Source organism: Sparus aurata, chromosome 8 (genome assembly GCF_900880675.1).
Source record: "Sparus aurata chromosome 8, fSpaAur1.1, whole genome shotgun sequence".
NCBI lineage: Eukaryota > Metazoa > Chordata > Actinopteri > Spariformes > Sparidae > Sparus > Sparus aurata.
In genome coordinates this window covers 22,785,318-22,806,351 of record NC_044194.1, presented here as the reverse complement: position 1 = coordinate 22,806,351, position 21,034 = coordinate 22,785,318, and the positions used below count along the sequence as shown (strand labels likewise).

General features: G+C 39.6%; 1 protein-coding gene across 1 annotated transcript; it reads right to left on the bottom strand.

Annotated features, from left to right (window-relative positions):
- Positions 1-573: 573 nt before the first annotated feature.
- Positions 574-15,330, bottom strand: tes (testis derived transcript (3 LIM domains)). The gene is made up of 7 exons (XM_030426804.1): positions 15,144-15,330; positions 10,773-10,858; positions 7,718-8,198; positions 5,751-6,653; positions 3,495-3,710; positions 3,222-3,380; positions 574-2,059 (listed from the first exon to the last, which is right to left on the bottom strand). The coding sequence occupies exons 1-7, from the start codon at positions 15,168-15,170 to the stop codon at positions 1,868-1,870; spliced, it is 2,064 nt and encodes a 687-aa protein (XP_030282664.1). The 5' UTR covers positions 15,171-15,330; the 3' UTR covers positions 574-1,867.
- Between the last annotated feature and the right edge of the window lie 5,704 nt (positions 15,331-21,034).

Here is a 21,034-nt window from a genome sequence, read left to right as displayed (position 1 = left end):
GATGAGATCTCTGCTTAGGCCAGATCTATGATGGAAAGTGCATGAGGTCACCACGGACCCTTCGAACAGAAGGCATGTCATAAAGTACAGGTGTAATTAATAACATAAATGATGTCTGCATTCAATTTAAGGAAGACTGTTCCAGTGTGCCGGTACTTTGCATGTTGGCTCACTGTAGGGGTCACTGGGACTTTTTATGGGGACATCATTAATGTTATTAGTTTCACCTGTGCTATTCTGGTTAAGGCAAGTCAGAATGTCTGTTATAGAAAATGTCATGATTTTCTACATGACTGGATGTTGATTTCACTGGCTGCATCAAAGCCTGAGGGCTCTGACAGCATCCACTAGACCTGTAAGGTGGTTCTGCTGCTGCACAGGGTGCACAAAAATAGAAAGAAAGAAGTGTCGATCAAGCTGTTTGAACATACACGGTACAGTTAGGTGAACACCTGTGTAGGCAGACAATTAGTGGCTTTAATTAGCAATGAAACAACTCTGCTGCATTATACTGTATGACTGGAATTTAGCTGATTCACAATTAGTTATAGTCAAATTAATGAAAAGAAAAAGATCAATTAAAGTGCAGTTTATTGCTTGGACAGGAAAGTACATGGCACATAAAACAAAAGAATGAAACAAAGCAGTTTTATGTGAAGCAATTTCCAGTGCTTTTCCTGAATTGAAGCTCTTGGTAACAGTGGCAAGACTGCCATTATTCCTATACAACAACTTTACAGTGTTTATGTCCATCAGGAGCCCAGTGGATGATCTAAGTAGACTTGTATGAAAACTTGCTTCCATGTGTTAATTTCTCTGCCAAGTCTTTAGTCAATACAGAACAAGAAATGTTCTGCACTCCATTATTAGTTTGTTCAGCTTTTCCCCCTTTGATTTATACTGAATGCATTTATTTTTCATATTGCTTTTAATAATCACATCTATGATTCTACAGTGGCTCTTCTTAACATGCGTATGAAGGACAATAATAGAACAAGTTCAATTGTCATATATTTGTCAATATACCACAACCTAATAGCAGGGCTCATCTTTGGATAGCAATAGTTGATACAGGTTTACTTTTTAACTGGGAACTGGTGGTATAAACTGGAAGGTTTGACATTGTTTTGTTCCCCTAAATTCACTGAAATTACTACTAATACACTTCCTTAGACAAAATGCGATAAACAACTACAGTAGGTGGTGGCCTGTAGCCAAATAAAGAGAATACAACTGCTGCATAATGATTTTGATCGCAAATAATATTATTGATTTTAGTTTGATCTGGAATACAGTGTACTGGAAACAGATCAACGTCAAACCTGGTTCATATTGCTCATCATACTGCTGCATAGAGGAGAGTGAATATCAGTAGTATGAAGGAAGCAGTACAAGGTGGCACATTAAATCAACAGTAATAGCTAAAATAACAGCGCTAATACCGTAAGACACAGGTTTAAGGTTAACAAAAAAACATAAGAAAACTGGACTGCAACCTCCAACAAACACAAAATTAATCTCATCAGTAAGAAAAGAACAGTATTGAAAGAAGACGGCTGATTTTAAGGCAGAGGACAAACTAGAAGACAGACGTTCAGGTGTCTAGCTGAGATTTATCAATACTGTGTTTCACCATTGGTAGTGAGATAAGAGCACCCAAACACAAATGGACTGACTATTATTGTACATCTCAATATAAGATATATCAGGCACTCAGAGATCCTGTTAACGCAACCACAGTGCATGATCTCTGCCCTCATCCAGCTGCACCAGTGTTTGTTTTCCCTGCTCTGGTTCTGGTCTAAGCTCAATCTGTCCTGGTTTCACAAGTGGTTGTGGAGAAGACGGAGGGACTTGTTTTGGCCCTCTAAGCCGTGGTTTTCTTTTTGCACTCCACAGAGCAGAAGAGGAAGTTTCGCACTGCCATGAAGCGCTGGCCGATCAGGCACTTGGAGCATCCGGAGCACTTGAAGCACTGTGGCTCGGCGTGCCAGTGGTGTTCGCCGTAGGAAACCCTCTGGGCTTCGGGCTCCACTGCGCCCTGGCAGGATGAGCATTTCTGGGATGGGGAAGGATATAATAATGTCAATACACACAGTCAGTTTTTAACATTTTCCTATATTCATTTTTATATCGTAATTGTTAACTTTGTATTTATTTTTTTGCCATTTGCCTTTTCTCAGCACTGCTGAATATAAAATCAGTCAGACCACACTACGGCACTTAACATTTCTAATGAAACAGTCAGAAGTGAAAGCGAGTATGAAGTCAAATTAAAAACACACCTGCCGAGTGCTTCACATTCTTGACTTTGGGCTGCCAGCGTTTATTTACAATCCGTCTCTTATGTCAGTTTAAAACAGATGTCTGTTGTTCGACCTGTGTGAGACGCTTTTATACCAAATTAATGACCTACAATATTTATTTAATTTCAGAGTTAGAAAACCATCATGGTGATTTTTTGTACCTTTAGTAGGATGAACTACCTTAATGCTTTACATGTCATGTCACTCCAGTTCTCAAATCTTTACACTGGCTTCCTGTTTGTCAAAGAATTGAGTTTAAAATAGTACTTCTGGTTTACAAAGAACTGAATGGAATAATGCCTAAATTCATCTCTGATCTGCTACATTGAGAACAATCCACACCTCTCAGTTGGTATGGGAGACATCTGCATACTGTCCCTTTGTCAAAATGAAATATGAAGAGGCAGAATTCTTGCCAGAAATCAAGAGAACCCTCAGTTTTTTTTAAATCTGGAGTTAATCACTTACTGCTCACCACTGACTTTCATTTTCATCTTTTTTTATCTTTTATCTTGAGGTCATTTCTTGTATTGCAATTGTTGTCCTCCTGTTTTTTATTTGTATTTTATATTCTATTTAACCTTTCTCAAAACATATCTAAATGTAAATCTCTTTATATTGGCTATTTATGTTCCCTTGTGTTTCTTTCGTGATACTGTTTTACAGTATGTCTTACGTAAAGCATGTGGATTTTCCATTTTTTGTTAAAAGAGATATACAGATAAACTTGCTTGTAGGTCAGAACAGGACTTCCATTTCTAGGGTTGGGGGAATTACCCGAATTACAGCCACTTAAACCAAAAATGCCTTCACTCAGAGATTTAAATTGTGCTTTGTACAAAAGCTTCCAGCAAACAAATACTAAAATTTCTACTGTTTAAACAAACAGAAACCCTGAGAAAGAGTCTGTCTTACCACAGCGTAGTTCCTCATGTAGCATGGCTTGCAGACAGGCTTGTCATTCTCCATGACGTACGTCTCTCCAGCAAGGATGCAATCACACTCAAAGCAGCAGAAGTGCTTCAGATGCCAGTTCTGACCCTCAGCCTGAGTGTACTCATTACTGAAGATCAGCTGTAGACAGACAAGTATTAAAATGTAGATTAAATAGTGCTACCAACCTTAAAAAGAAAGGAAAATGAAACACTTGCAAAATACTTGTCAAAGAACTGAGATAATCTCTTTCACCTCATCACAGCCTCCGCAGCGTGGCTTCTCACTGTCTCCATAGTGGCGTCCGCAGTAAAGCTTGCCTTTCTTCCAGAAGTAGATCATGTCCACCAGTAGTTCAGTGCAGGTACAACACACGAAGCATGCTGGGTGCCACATCTTGTCGTAACCAGCTCGCTCAGCATAGACAGCAGGCTCGCCCATTTTCATCGGCTGCTGGCAGTGATGGCACGACTTGAAGAGAAGGAAGAGAGATGGTTGGTGGTGGCTTTGGATTTATTACCAATATGAACAGGTTATGTCCTTTGTTTTTATGGTTATAATCGGTGTGATGACAACTAGTTATTTCCCAATAACTTTTGGCTAATTTTTGGCTTGCTGGGGGATATCTTTTTTTGAATTTAGACTTTACAATTTTAAAAAGTGAAAAATGCCAAGGTGACACTGTGTGCCATTTTAAAGATGTTTGTGTGAAACAAAACTGTGTTATAACTGTCCTGATATGATTTCTTATAGCCGCTTTGGTTCAATCAAACTATTATGCTCTTTAAATACTTCTCATATATATTCTTCTCTTTGAGTCAAAATCAAGTCAGGTCTCCTTTGATCAACCAAAGATAACATTTAAGCTGAAGATCACACATCTCTCTGAAAGACACATTTTACAGTCAGAAAGTTAGGGAATACCCCTTTATAACACAGAGGCATGGGCACTGTGATCTGACCTGGTGTTGTCAGTTAGGATGAGGTGAGGTCAGTTAAAGTGAAGGTAGAGATCAGTAAATAGTCATAGCAAAAAGTCATTAAGACACTCCCTGCCTTTCAGAGAACAGTGTGTTGACATTGTGCAGTCATGGATACTGTGCAGAACTAGGCCGGATAAAGCTAGGAGAGTTATTAGAATATAAGAACAAAATAAGAACATGAGAAAGACAAATAGTTTGTAATAGAAGAGGAAGAGAGCAGTAACATGCAGAAAATACAGGAAGAGCCCTCACTTTACCACTGTTACTCTTCCATGATCACTGCTGCTTCTTGTTTCAATATCAAACTTCTTAATTCATGAGTAACAATAAAACTGACAGCAGGAATAAATCACAAGGCTCCACAGAAAGAATTAACTGACTGCACATGGTGATGATGAGATTTTCATAAAAATCATAGCTGTGACTCATGACCCACTGAAAACTAGATTTAAATAACTATCCATCGGTTTGAATCCAAAGACTTGGTCAGATTTGGTCTTGTGGCTCCACCTAGTGTCCTGTCTAGAAATAACATTGTTTTATGATGGACTAATGCATTGGAAAAAACAGGATCAGTGATACTATATTACTGTACCTTAATAATAAAGTTGTACATGGACAATATATACATGGATTTGACCTAAAACATGGACTCCCTAGTGCTTACATAATTCACTAGTGTAATGACAGGGTCCTCCCCAAACGTGAGATGATAAGGGTCAGATCAATATAACCATTGCCGAGTATTATCAGCCATTATTGGCCCATCACACAGAATATAAAGAACATAAAGCAGAACAAGATGTATGATGTAATTACGAATTATTACATTTGCACTAAAGTTCGTTGTTTCAGTGAACTGATGTCATTTTGGACAACACAGTTTATTGTTTAAAAAATATAGTTCTGCTACATTCATTTACTTTATTTTCAAACCTTTAAAATCAGTAAAAAAATAAAAACAATCTGGGTAAAAAAATCACTCTTTGGTGGATGAAAGATGGAAAGATGGAAATCTGTGATGAGGTGCTGCAAGTGCTTAATTTAAAGGGTTGCCCATTAAAGCAAAATGTTGTGCAATCACATCTTGCTTGGTGCAAGAACAGGAGCAGACTTGACTGAAACAGATGCAGATTGCTGCCAAAGCTGAGCGGCAACAAAGTATCGCTCTTCACTTTGTTAGTGCAATCTTATCATCTTCTTTTTTATTTTTTGAGTAAATTACTGTATAGTACCACCTGGTGGAAGGACTGACTCACTGACACTTCTGCAGGCTGGATGCCTGTTGTTATGGGAACTTGAACTTCTGTCTTAACTGTTAACCTGCTGCCTACTGAACTGTAGCCACAACATACTGCTGTGTCCTTGTGACTCTTTCCTTGCATATATTACCATATTACTATAGAATATAATAAAAAATAATTTCTAATTTTGCGATAACAATAAGAAAATCTTGTCTGTATGCTTGTATGGTGTAGATGAACAGGAAAGTGACAGACCGATTGCAAATTTAAAAAATACTGCTTACAAAGTTCTGCTGTGGGAGTCCAGCTTGCTGAGCTCCAGGGATGCCCATGGCTCCAGCAGTGGCAGTGGTACCCATGGCTCCTCCGGCTCCTCCGGCTGGCCCAAAACCAGCCAGCTGTCCAACCCCTGGACCTGAAAGTGTCCCAGCACCACCAGGTCCAACTCCACTACCCGCTGCTCCAGGTCCAAAACCAGAACCAGATCCAACCCCAGCACCACCAGGTCCAACTCCACTACCCGCTGCTCCAGGTCCAAAACCATAACCAGCACCAGCTCCAACCCCAGCACCACCAGGTCCAACTCCACTACCCGCTACTCCAGGTCCAAAACCAGAACCAGTGCCAGCTCCAACCCCAGCACCACCAGGTCCAGCTCCAGCTCTGCTGCCCCCTGCTCCGGAACCAGCTCCAGGTCCAATCCCAGCTCCAACCCAAGCACCACCAGGTCCAGCTCCAACTGTGCTACCCCCTACTCCAGGTCCAAATCCAGAACCAGCTCCAGCTCCAACCCCAGCACCACCAACTCCTGGTCTAAACCCAGCCCCTCCTGCTCCACCACCAGCTCCAGCACTAGCCCCCGGTGTACCAACCCCAGGTCCAACCCCTGCTCCTGCAGCACCAGGTGCACCGCTAGCACCAACACCAGCTCCACCATGTCCTCCTGCCCAAACCAGAGCCATCTCTTCAGGCAGCATAACATCTCCAACTCCCAGGGCCTCATCCTTGTACTTGCGGACGTACTGCTGCATTTGCTTGACCTCAGCAGGGCTAAGCTCATGGCACTTGGACGGGTCCTGGTCGTGTTCGGGCAGCTGGCGGTCCATCTGCTGCCGACGGTAAGCAGCTCCCTCTGTACCAGCAACCGGACGTTTCTCTGGTGGGAGCAGCTCAATGTAACGCACCGCCTGGAAGTCAGAGGATAAATAAGATGACACGGTTTAGCTCAGATGGGATAAAGAAAGATTGTGTGAAGGACAGACATTAGAAGAATGCACAAAGAGAAGTTAGGGACCAATCACAGTTTATAAGTTTATATATATATATATATATATATATGTATAAGTTTATATATATATATATATATATATATATATATATATATATATATATATATATATATATATATATATATATATATATATATATATAAGTTATATATATATATATATATATATATATATATATTTATTATATTTATATTTATATAACACACTACATTGACTGTCATTTGGACAGTTTGTGGACAAAGGCTTTAATTAGAACCCCCAAAATTTCTTAAACCTCTATCATTGGTGAACATAACATGTAAACTTCAAGAAAAAGCAGTTGTTTCATAGACAGCAATGAAATGTATCTGTCACCTTAATGCCTTTACAAAACAATCTGTCATTAAAGAGTCAGTCTGAACAGCTAAATCAGGTTAAAAGGCACTGGAGAACACATGCTAAATACACACTTGTGCACAACTTTTCTTAAGGTTAACATTGGAAGGATTATATACATTTTTTTTAGCTATTTTGCTACGGTGTGTAGCATGACTTAACAAAAGTAATGCATAATTGATTACAAAGTCTTTAAATGGAACAAACAGCAGAGAGTCAGCTTCTGTTTTTAGGGAAAAATTGAAGACGCTAAAGGCAAAAGTTACCTTTTCGGTGATTAAAACGGCATCCTCCAAAAATCTTGCCATTTGAGTCAACCCATAGGTGATTTATAGTCCGCTACCTAAGTCATCGTTGTCACACAATATAAAAAAAAATGTGTGCAATCCCTTCATACCCTATCACAAGTTGCCCAAACCAGAGGTTACATATTCCAAATTGTCTGACCAACAGTCTAAAACCTGAGGATGTTCAATTTAATAAAACTATAATATAACTATAAAAAAATAGAAAACAAAACAGCAAATCATCACCTACTTAATCAGTGAGTTAAGCAATTACTGCACTAGTTACTGTAGAACACTTACCACATACTTATTGGCCACTGGTGGCGCCCACTCATAGGTAACAGACTTCATTGGCACATCTTTAGGGACTGGAACTACATTGGCAGCTGTGGCACTGACAGCAACTGGCACTTTGTTAGCCTTGGTAGGTGTGATGCTGCCTGGTACGGGCTGAACCTGAACCTGAGCCGGAGCTGGAGCCGGAGCCCTTCCGGGTGCTGTACCTGAAGCAGCTCCTGCAGGCTGTACATAACCAACTGTGGCAGACGGGGGCACCACAGAGGAAGAAGCACTTGGTGGTACAACGTAGGCAGTGGCAGGGCTCGGCAGAGTGATGGTCATCATGTTGCCCTTGTAGCTAGGGATGCCGTCCTTCTTCAGCTTGGCGATGAGGCCGGTGTACTTGGTGTCCTCGAACAGCTTGCCTACCTTCTTGTTCTCCTCCGAGTTCATCTGAACATTGTGCTCTGTGAGACCACATTTACAGTTTCTGCAGATTTTCCTGCAGAGAGGGAAGAGGAAAACTCTTTGTTTTGCTCTGATTTACTAAACAAACATCATGCTGTATTGAAGAGGACTTGAAGCTAGCAACTGAGACCATAAACTCATTAGGAAACTGTTTACTGAGGTAATTAATCAAGTGAGGGTAAAGTAATGTCCTCATAAGCTTACATCATCTGGAAGCGCTATCCATTTATTTTTTTGTCTATGAGTTTTAATGAGGAATTATCAGTGTACTTTTGTAATTTCACATTCTACGTTACATACACACACAGTGTAACTCTATCACTGTGGAAATGTCTTGAGTCTGTCTCTAATCTCTTATACTCTACCTATTTGCATTGTATTTTATTTTTCAAACAAAAATGCTTTCTTTTTGGATTTTTCATACTAGAACAATTATAATTGCTAAACCAAAACAACAGGCACAGTGTTCAAATATCTGTACTTTTCACATGCCTGAACACAACGCGCTTCATTTTTTTAGAGCATCTGGGACATAATTTATGACTGCTAGGCATGCTTCAGCATGACCTGGTCCACAGATTTCTTTCAGCTGTGTCAAGCTGTTTAAACCAAGTTTGATTCTTATGGGCAAGAACAAACAGCAATTATGACAGCATTTTTATTCTGGGAACATCTTGTAAACTGTGGAATAAACTCACTTTGAAATGGTGCATGACTGTGTTTGGTAAAAGCTGAAGAAAAAACACTTGGTTATATAAAGTGCCTGTGAGATAATTCTCTACATTCTCTTTCAGTGATCTCACCTTACATTCTGGTGATGTTAAAGGGGCCCTGTGCAGTTTTCTTGTAAATAAAAACAAGTTATGTAATCTACTGTAAATTACTATTGTATGTTTATCTAAAGAATTTTTGCACATTAATATGAACATTACACAAGTATCTGCACACAGACCCATCTTGTGTATACAGCAATTCTATTCAATTTTAGTGCCTCCATTATTGGAGTATTTTTATTTTATTCTATTCTATATTTCTCCAAGTCAACTTCTACCTCACGCTGATACTTTTTGTTTTGTTTTGTTTGAACACTTCTTGCATCTTGTTGCTGCTGTGAAAAATTGAATTTCTCTTACATTGGATCAATAAAAGGTACATCTTATCTTAAGGATATACATAACTTTTGTTACATACAGAACATAACCTAAAATATTTACTGTTTTTACCATTTTTAGGTGTTTAATTGTTAACATCCATGTTTATATATATTAGTTGATTATTATTATATTGATTATTATTGATTTTTAATCTATGCAATTGTGAAAAATGATCATCGCAATTTCTCAGAGCCCAAAGAGACATCTTTAAATTTGTCCAACCCCATATCCCCATTATTTTCATTTTTCTCATTTCGTTTACATTTTTGAAATGTAAGAAGTCTTAAACTAGGTGGAGAAAACATTACATGTGTTGCAAAATAAGGTCTATATACTGTATGCATTTCCACTGGAGTATATATATAGTCAAAAACTCAAGATCTCTAGTGAATCAACATGGATTTTCTAGTAAGACCACTGTCTGACCATAAAACTAACCAACAGTCCCACATTCCTTGCTGAATGTCAGACACAGTAGGAAGCAACACCCCTGCCCCTTAGTGGGCCTTTGTGCCAGTGCTGTGGTGGGCATCAGGGCACCTGGTGTTTTCTTCAGGAGAACTAGCCAAGTGTGGATGATTGTCCAGACAGAACATTATTTCATGAGCCATTGGGCCAAATAAACAGACAAGGGAAACAAAACACAGAACCCTGGGTAGTCAGGCTGCCCATAAACTGCCTGACCATGTTTTTTTTTTAAAAAGAACTAAACTGACTAAAGAACTCTAAACTGTAACTAATGTGCAACTATTTAGAGGCAGGGCTTAGAGGAAATTCGCAGCCTCTAGTTACAATTAGTTTACTGAATCTAGACTTGAGGTACCCAGTGGGTTCCGCAAGGGCCTGATATTTGCCCTCTCTGCATCGTTTTTGTTAACAATAAGCTGATGGGACGGTCAGAATCAGAATCAGAATTCCTTTAATGTCCCGCAGACGGGGAAATATGTTTGATGCAACAGCAGAATATTACAAGACAGAGAAATAGAAAAATAGACAAAAAAAATTAAAAAGGAAAGAAAAATAGAATAGTGGACTCTTGTTTTCAAAGACGAACATGAAAAGCAGCTGTACTGAGGAACAGCATGTTCCTCTTGTGATACGACTCCTGCTGCTTTCAGTGTATTTTTAATTAAGCAAAGTGATGTTATTGACCACTCAGGTCCCTGAACAGACATTTTAATTGCTGTTCTTATATTATTCTATGAACAATGTGCTAAATAAGCATGTTTCATCTAATGTCCGGCTTCATAATTATATTATTACTTACCTGGCAGCTGCCCAATAAAAACAGTTTTCTATTGTGGGCTACTAAGCAACTCCTTTTGTGTTTTCAGTGCTCATTTACCTTAATTACCAAAATGTCTCTGGTTTATACACAGGACAACAATATACTGAGACTGACATGCCACTGTCTCTCTGATATATATATGTTTATTGACTAAAACTGTACAAACCTCCAGAAATGCAGCTCGAAGCCCTCACACTTGTCTTTGCATTTCAAACAGGCCGCTCCAGCGCCAAACTCGTGCCCGAGGGTCATCTGTAAACACAGCAAAACAGGGAGATTAAACGGTGTTATCTAAGTTTTGTTTTGACTGCTCAACCAGTGAAAGCAATTGCTGAGCTACCCTAGGGCAGAGCGTTACAATTTTCAAGATGCTGTTTTTCGCTCTTGGAGGAATCATGAAATATTTAACAAGATGTTTTGGTGGACCAACAATGAACCAACAGCAGACTGGTAATTCTCAGGGGACTCAGACACTGGACTGAAATCTGGAAGGGACAAGTCACAGGATGGATAGACTAATGTTTAATGACATTATAACCAAAGTAGTGGGGGCAAAAATATTTTGAGACCCCAGTTATATTTCTGCAACATTTCTCATAACATATGCATAACAGCTGCATCTTTTCCCCTGACCTCAGTGACACACAACACTCATGTCCACCTTAAGCTGTTACCACTGTTTATGACCATATATGGTCAGCTTTTCACTGCTGCTGGAAGCTGTGTGGGTCCCCAGCAGGCACCCGTTTTGTCAGAGACATGTTTTTGACCCAAAAGACACTCAGTACTGTGGAATGCAGACAGTGACTCCTGTTTTAACGGCCATGGTGCCAAAATTTCCGCTTCCATTACACCTTCCAGACGAGCAAGACTTTCCCCCAATGGGAGCCATTAAATAGCAGAATTATGGAGTTAAGCAGCATGATTTGTTCTGATCATTAAAGTGGAAAACACATCAGTAAATTTCAATGAAGCCGAGATAGAATTCACAAGAGCCTTAACTTTCGATTTTGCAGGCAGCACAAATAGAAGTGTCGAAGTAAATGTTTAGTTTAGTTTAGTTTAGCTGTACAATGAAAGATTGACTAACTGGCCATGGAAGCAAAAACGTAATAGAAGAAAATATTACTTCCATAATGAAGTAATAAGTAAATCCTGTTAAAATCCTTTGTCTTTGACTGGTTTTAAATCTAAAATGTCTAATATATATGTTTAATGCATTAAGAAATGTTCTAATATTTGGAATGGCTAATATTTAGCTTGCCTTACAGTGTGTTGCTAAAACTGGAGACAAAATGAAAACTGTAGACATTCCTTTTTTTAATGGAATGTGTTTGGGGTTATGATAGATATGAAGCATCTGATCAGTAGAAATAAATCCAGGCTATCCTTTCTTCTTTTTCCACAAATACTTTTCCTAATAAGTCTCTATCATGTACTTCCGCTGTCATTCAAGGAGGAGCTTGGTTCTGTATGAAATATTTTGGTGACTGAGCAAATTTTTTACAGACTCTTTGAAATGCAAACTTGCACTCAATCTTGCTTGTAAAGTCTTCGATCAGTAAATTTAACAGAATCTACTGTGTTCATTTTAAGACAGTCTGTATGAGAGCATCAGTCGAATAAATGTTTGGATTCTAAGTGTCATACTTGTGGAAGTCTAAATATTTGTCCCTGCCATAGTCATAGTGAGGGCGACGGGCCATCTGTGGCTGAGGTCACTCTGTGTTTGACTTTTCTTTGGAACAAAGTTTGATAAACTGCACTACCTCGGTATTATGACTAAGCCCGCAGGATGATTAATTCCAGTGAACACGCTCTGCATAGAGGTGGTTCGGACACAAAGCATGCAGTTCATGTCCAATGAGTCATATTCATGAGTCATTTTGCTGCAGCAGGCCTGAGGAGCAGACCAGTGGCAGATGTAATGACTACTGGTAGTCACTGGCTATGGGGCAATTTTAATTTCAGCAGGCCACCTACTCTCACAACACCATCATGTTTCTGCAACACCAATAAGAAACCAAAACACACATCAAAATTGAGTTTGTGAAAGTTTTGAATACGTTTTGTTACATCTATTAAGGGCCTATATTGTTTTTCTTCTAATGCAGTGGCAGCAAAAAATGCCTACATCTGATGACAGACAGATTCAAGGAGGCAGACTTTAGTTTCAGTTTACAAGCTGCTTTTCTATATTTAAGTAGCACTTATTCCTATTTTACACAGTAGCTGTTCTAAGTTTGGTTTCACTTCACAATACTGTATATCATGTTGCAACATCAAGACACACTCCTCTGGCCCAAACTTCCTTCTTTTGATGAACTGGGTGGGGTGAAGATGATGAAAACATTCAGCTATCCAACAACATCAATCTTCCTCTGACATTTTATTTATGCCTCCTTGCCGTTGCTTTGGAGACGGTTTTCTGTTTTGTTTTTGTCATGTTGCACTTTTGTGACCGCTTGCCAAAAATCACAAATGTATTTGAGCAAAGGATTACATTATTCTTCTCTGTTGCAAGTTTTCCCTCAGAATCTTCGTCTATGGCAACTTCAACAACCATTTAGATGTTTAGAGAAGAACGTGACTCAAGACGAGGTCACAACCTCAGAGCGAGGATCACCAAAAACAACTCAAATCTAACAAAATTGCAGTGACGATGATTTGCCAGCCTGTACACAGTGCACACATAGTCGCAATTTATTACCTCAGCGCTCTCATTGGAAGACTACATGAGCTTAATTGAGCATAATATTACCTAAACACACAGGTTAAAAGGGGCAGTTACATTTTTGACAGTAATTATAGCTGCCTCTTGCTGCTTGAGGAACTCCCAGCGACCGGCAGCCGCTGAAGGCTTATCTCCCCCAGAGATTAAAAGCAGATGTCTGGCTGGGTCCGTCTGGGTCATCCAGCTGTGCAGACCCACTTACCAACAGCAGTTTACTGTATATACTGTATAAACAAGGTTCGATGCACTTTACTTGAGTTAACTTTGTATAGTCTAACTGATCAGCAACTAGCAAATATATCTGCAGACACATGAAGTCATTTTGGCTCTATTACAGGCTGGCTAATGCCAAAAATAGAGTCAAACGACCTTGTAGAAAGACACAATGAATGGTGAATCCTGGAATAGTACACACTGTGGGGAGCAAACTATCTGTTAGTTTCATGCCACACACACAGTATGGGCATCTTTTATGTGCTTCATCTAATTTTAACTGTTTGTCTCTGCACGTACATGAATTATCCTAGAAACAAACTTTGTTTGGTACATACAGACCCCCAAAGCAGACAAAAAGCAAAAGTGATGAACAACTAAAGTTGCAGCTTATTGAGTGATTGTTGCTGCAGCTCTACTGCTACTACTACTACTACTACTACTACTGCTACTACACACATCACGCCTCATCATCTTCACATTAGGTTTTTAACAGCATGGATTACCAACAATGCCTGCTGGGAAAATCACCCCTGAAAAGAGCCCCCAGGTCACCAAAAGTGATGTTTTGAACTACTAATTTCCAGTGTCACATCAACTAAGATACCAACTGAAGGGCACACTGAGCAATTTCAACGAATTTCCAATTAGTTACACTATGACTGGGTCATGTGCAGACTTAGCAGAAGGAATACAATGTATGCCAGAAATGCAATGAATGCAACATGTGCCCAGCAACCATGTGCATCTAAAGTAAACTCTCTGAAATGAATTAACATCCTGTGAATTAACTCTGTAGAACAATTGAATTCCAGTCCATGTCTAAGATTAAAAAACACACTTTGTTTAACCAAATTCAATTTAAAAATCTTATAAGTTTTTACCCTCTTGCCTAAATATTGAAATACATAATGAGGAATATATAACTTTTTTTCTTTTAAGAACTACTGAGAGTAGCTCTATAATTCGGCAGCTGTATAAACTTTAAAAGAAGCACTTATTCTTCCCTTTCGCAACTAGTTTGCCCTTTACACTCACGATGGTTTTGTTTTTGACAGAAATATACTTAGGCTAAATGCACACCAATAGAATACTAAAACATAAACACTGTATAAACTACAGCCGTTTCGTGCACAACATGCATGCCGAACTTCGTTATTTATTCAATTCTTTTGATAAAAGATTGATAGCATGTTACAGAGCTTGTGAGATTGGTTGATATAGAGGGTGACACTAAGTTGTCAAAATTTCCGATGCAATTTGGCGCTGACGTTCTTAACAGGAAGTTCTCCTGCTAACAAAGTCAGGCAGCTCCAGAGTTACTTTTCCGACCAAATCAACAGACAAGTGTTTGTTAATATCTTTCAACTAGCTATTGGTGTCACGTTAGCTCCACATTTATATCGTTTTGCTGATCTGTTTTATCAATGAAAACGCAAAAAATGACTCTGAAACACGCTCGAAACGAAAGGTTCCAACCGAACAACAAAGTCTGGCTGTGATACTCTAACTTCTCGCCACCTGCCCCGTGCTCGGCACACCTTCTCAGGGCGTGCCCCGTCTGGCCGAGTACACTGGAGGACAGCTTACCTTCTTCACTTCCTTCTCTATCTCCATTTTAGCGTCTGTCAGTGAGGAGTTGACTCGGTCCAGACGAAGCGAACAGCAACTAAAAAAAGCTGTTAAAACAAACAGAAACCGGTCTGGAGGAATACCGAAACAATCCGGTCCACTGTCCGCTTTCTCCTCGGAGGTCCTGCTCCGCACTGACGTCAAGTCTTACAGAATGGACGAAAGGGTTTCCGGTCCGGGCTTTCAAAATAAAACCCTCGTTCAGGGGGTACAGCCGGTGGAAATGATTAACCGACAAACTGAGACGATCGAATTATGAATAACAAGTATTAAAAGCGAAACATTATTAAATGTGAGACAAAATTTAAAACATAACAAGACGCAGAAAGATCTGTGTGGGCTTACTTGTAGACTTAAAGAAAAATATGCTTTCTGAAATAAAGCATGATGACAGATAGCCACAGGAAAGCTAAATTTGAATTAGCCATTAAAAAATAAATAAATAGCAGTATGTATGAACGCCCTATGGGAGTCTCAAAATGTGCTCATATTTATTGTTAATCAAATGAATGACTAAATTCAATGTAGACTGTGAAACGATTTTTTTTCCATTTAAGGATACTCACAAATGGAAGTTTTGCTAAAAACTAGAAAAAACATGTTAGTGCAGGACTCCCCCACATGATAAGTTTTACTATTTCTACTTTAATCCACTTAAATGCTTGAATACTTAACCTTACAACCACAGATAACGCACCAAAAGATAAATAAGCTTTGTCACACCCACCAAAAGACATTTCAGATTAGTTTGTTTAGGAGCAGTGCGATGTGCAGCAGATCCATAACAATCTATTCAGGTCTACTGTGCTTTTTATCGAGAAAGGTCTACAATATTGTCATTCAACCATTCACATACACACACACTGGAGCAAACTACCATGGAAGGTGCTGGCCCAACAATGTAGAGTAAACTGGGTTTCAATTATTTTATTTAGAAGATCGAGTTCCCTCACTTCCGGGTACGTCTTTACGTCCTCCCTCGAGCTTGACGTGGCTCTCTCTCCGGAGGTCCCGTTCACTTTTCATTGATTTTCAAGGCGGCACTTGTGCTTTGACAGATCATCATATCGACCAATACGAATAGAGATAGTGGGCCCGATAGTGCAGGAGAACCAATCAGAGAGCAGTAGGGGGCGTGTTCTTGTCATAACAAAGGATGTGGCCGTGTTTTGACAGATTCAACCTGCAGCAGCTCCGATTCTAAACTCGCTGTATTTTCCACCAGTGACTTAACTTTTATTGCCCTGATAATTATGTTTAGTGATTGTTGATGGTGCGAGATAGAAACAAGAGAAATATGTCAATTAACGTTGTTAAAATAAATAATAAAATAGATCCACACATTGGAACGCGCCCTCACACGTACACGCACGCACAAACCGCAGACCACAGCTGGTTTGTTTTGTGATCTGATGTTTCATGGCTGTGTGAAACAGCTGCAGTGTCGCCCCAGTGACAGGAAACAATGTGGTTAGCGACTTCCTCTGTGAACTGCCGCTGGCCTCAGAGGAAACAACACTGTCACTCCCTGACAGATCCGATTGTAGTAGGCCTATATGTCAGCGATCCGGGTTGAATGAGTTTGGATGCTGATGTCCAGCAACACTCTGCTTCACTTTGATGTCTGATCTTTGCTGTCTGGTATGAACATCTGTAATACAACATTTACTTAACATCTGTAAACTCTCAGACAGCTGTGTTCTCCCACTTCCAGAGATGTTGTCATTTCCTCTGCCGCATCCAAAACTTACCACGACCCAACCATGTGTAATGGAGCTGGAGGATTGTAATGACCAAGGTGCTGTGACCCGCAGCTTGAAATGTGTAGAAAGTATCTGAGTCAAAAAAGATGGGATTTTACCTCTGCCCTGAGCAAGAATATGTGCGTTAAGAGAATGGACAGATGACTCAAAATACATCAGAAGTCCAGTGCAACAAGAGTGCAATGATGCCTAAAAATAAACCCACTTCACCAGCTTGAACCAGAAAAAGTGTGTGTGTGTGTGTGTGTGTGTGTGTGTGTGTGTGTGTGTGTGTGTGTGTGTGTGTGTGTGTGAAATCATCCAGTCGTCAAGCCTACATTCTATAGTAGCAGGTCTATGTAAACTGCGGGTTTACAGGACATTTCCTCAGTCCGATGTTTCATCTTCCACTGACACAGCCGTGAATATGTGAGAGAGAAAAGCAAACAACAACAGGAACCCTATCTGCTCATCAGAGATAATACTTTCACAGTATTTTCTGAGACAGAGTATACCAACTGAAGGAAATGGAGCACTACAGTGACATGTCTCGGCAGAGACTCCGCCAAGAAATCGAAAACACCAAAGAGCAGCTGAAAAGCAGAAAGCCCTGAAAGAAATCTACATCAACAGGGGGAAAGAAACCACCAGAGATCTGGAGCGGCTGAGAAAGTACAGCGATGATGTGACTCTCAGCAACGCAAAGATAGCTACTCTAGGAGCTGAAAACACAGCTTACTGTTGAGATCTCTCTCAACCTTGAGCTCTCCACAGAGCTTAAGGCCTTGAAAGACACTGAAGTCCCCAAGGAGAAGCCGTGTGAGCAGGAGTCCATCACTGCTTCCTCACTTGATGACTGTCTCTGAGGAGAATCACCCAGGCAAACCAAAAAAGACTGATTTCAAAAGAGCTCGTCACTTTCTGGGACTGAGGAAACCAAAGAAGTGGAAGAAGTAAGATGGCTTCAACAACTCAAGCTGTCACATTCGCCAGCAAACATCAACACCAAGGCCATCTCTACTGCGGACAGCCAGTAGATACCACATGTCATCTGTGATCGGGCATGGGGTCACCGTCACCTCCCACTTCAGCACACATATATCTTGCAGACAAAGTAAGGGGATCTAATCAGAAATGCTCCCCATACTGTATCTTTACAAAGTAACGTTAAGCTATATGTGTGCTGTCTGTGTGGAGTTAACGTGTCCTCCCCATGCCGAAGTAAGTGTCCCCCGGGTGCTCCGGTTCCCAGACAATTTTCAAAACATTTTTTTTTTTTTTAAATAAAGAAATAAAATTGGAAAATAGTAAATTCCTTGTCAAATTGCTTTTTTAGTGTAGTATGTAGTAGTTGTACAGTAATATATGTAAAATGTATGACATTGTCTTTATGAGGTGGGAAAACATAATATAATATTAAGTTATGTTAATGTTTTATATATTTATGTTTTATAAATGAATGATTTCTGTATATATGTATACATTCTTACCTACATACATATATGTATATATATACCACATGTACGGTTAGCAGATGGAAAATTGTAGGCCAGTTTTTGGCCACCAGAAAGCCACGCCCACCGTCTACAGACACAAGCACAGAACAACCATCCCCCCCAAAAAAACAAATAGTCCAAATGTAGCACTGAAAACCAATAAATATATTCTTAAAAAAGAAATGAAAGCGCTAAAACAGGCAAAATCGCAGAAAAAGTAGAGAGAAATAAAAGAGATGCAAAAATGGAAAGGAATGATAATAAATAAAGAGTAAATCAATAAAGGATGCTAAGAGCAATAAGGAGACAACAACAGACTGTGGTGTGTTTGAATAAGCACATACAAGGAATCACAAAAATGCTGAAATTTAGCTCAGACGACCAAACTCCAAAAATCCATAACAGATATTTGTTTTCAAAAATGTGTGTGTGTGTGTGTGTGTGTGTGTGTACTGGCTGCAGACACTGTTAACATTCCTCTTATTATTAACATTCACCTGTTTAAACAGGACCAATATTTTCCAGTGCTGGAAAGACTACCGAAAATCTCAAGTATTAGTGCAGTTACATTATTGAAATATTATTACAAGTGGGTGTTAAGATAATACTTAAAAGTATAAGGTATTCTTCTCAAACACTGTCCAGAGTACACTTAAGAACTTTTAACTGTTGATGTTTAATGCATTATCAATAGCAGGCATAGCAGGCATTCCATCAAAGGGGTTTCTGTTTCTCTAAAACTTCTGTCTAAATCACTCCCAAACTCCTGCTCTGTTCCGCCCGGTGGTCATGGTCACTTCCACAAACCTGCGCCTGCTGCAGAGTTTGTGGAAGAGTTTGTTGTCCGTATGTCATGGTTTTCATATGCCGTTTGATATCCGAAAAATGCAGATGAAAGATATAAATTCAAACTGTTCTCAGTGCTCAACTATTCTCTTAAAGGTAACTGAGTAGATGACATGATGTAATGTGTTGTTTAGTACAAGTAAAATTACAGACTTGAAAAATCCCTAAAAGTACAAACCAAAAAAATTACTTAGTGACAGAGATTTGAGTAGTTGTAATTAGTTACTTCCAACCCTGATATTTCCCTACTATTGCCTTAAAATGAAAATAAAAAAACTACTGCTTTTTGTTCTTCAGATGGGATCAGAAAAGCACTCCTTTTGGAGCAAACTGACCCTCTTTTGTGACTTATCTTAAAAGGAATTCACTCAGGTACACACCAGTGATCACACTGGATTACTATCAGCACTGTCAGCAATGCTAGCAGCAAACCAAAAACACAATGGAGTGTGGAGCTGTGCTTCACGTGTTGTCACTCAATTTGGCCTTCAAGACACACAGTAATGACAGGCCTCGCATCCTGGATACAATAACATCTGTCGATGTGTAAAGTCACTGTTAGACCGGCATGCTAAACTCATTAAAGTGAAGGCATAAAAAGCAGTAGATCAGAAGCAGAGTTGGACTGCACATTCATTGGCTTGCGAACAGTTATTTTCTTTTTTACTTGTATTCTCTCATTTGTTCTTGGGCACCAGCCTTAATGATATGCCTCTCATCCTGGTTGTTTATTGCACGCCGACATGTAAGTTGGAAATGTGCTCTTTGCCCTTTCCTGCCCCATTTCAGCTTTAACTGCCTCTGGAAGGTCGGGTTACACCAAAGCAGAGCGATTGTTCTGACATGATAACCAGTTGGTCATCACTGGCACTGCCAGGGTTTGCGTATTAGTGGTGCTCTCTGACTTCATCGCTTTAGTAAATAAATACGGTGTGTCCTCGTTCAGATTGCTGCACACATTTTGACTGCATAGCAACGACAACACAATCAAAGACTTTCCCAACTGTTCATTAAATTTGCCTTTAGTTATGATGTAGTTAAAGTTTTGGATTGCAGCTTCAAAGCATAATTGTGGTCACTGCTCAAACTGGACCCACAATTGTTCATCCAGCTGGATTATATTACTTCTCTGCTGATCCATGAAAACAATGTCATGCCTTAATATCTAGAAGAGGTCCATTTCGTAGAATTTGAGACGGATCTATTGGCAGAAATTAAATTTGATAAACAGAATGTTTTTATTAGTGTTTAATCACACAATACTAAGAATTGTTTTTACCTTATGAGCCTTCTTCATCTACAGTGGGAGCGGGTCTTCTTCTATGGCGTCCACCATGATGCACTGTCATACACTGGCTACAGTGTCCCAGAACAGACATACCAAGCACTTGGCTTTAGAGAGGGCCATTTCTAGCATCATTCACTCTAGGAGAGGGACGGTGAGGCTAAGGTTATTTAGTTGGTTTTTATCTACAACCTCACTGCTAAATGCTAAATCCTACACACTGGACCTTTACGTGCTAAATAGTCAATTGAATGCTTTATTTTTCTGTATTTCTCCTTATCACTATATCAATATATACAACTCCTATTTCACAACATGTTTCTTGAATACATTCTTCAACAGAAAAGAGTTCATCAAAAAAGGAAGTTATATGTTCTCAAAATGCTGTTTCACCGTGACGAAAAGAGAATTTATACACGTCTGTCGACGATGGCTTTCAGTGATGCTTAAACCAAGCCGATAGGAGCCCCTGTTCCAGTT

Bases quoted from the DNA above. Each gene is read 5' to 3' on its own strand.
- tes (XM_030426804.1), bottom strand. From the start codon at position 15,170: ATGGAGATAGAGAAGGAAGTGAAGAAG. The intron at 10,859-15,143 runs GTAAGCTGTCCT...CTGTGTTTACAG, and splicing joins TAGAGAAGGAAGTGAAGAAG to ATGACCCTCGGGCACGAGTT. The intron at 2,060-3,221 runs GTAAGACAGACT...TCCCCATCCCAG, and splicing joins ACATGAGGAACTACGCTGTG to AAATGCTCATCCTGCCAGGG.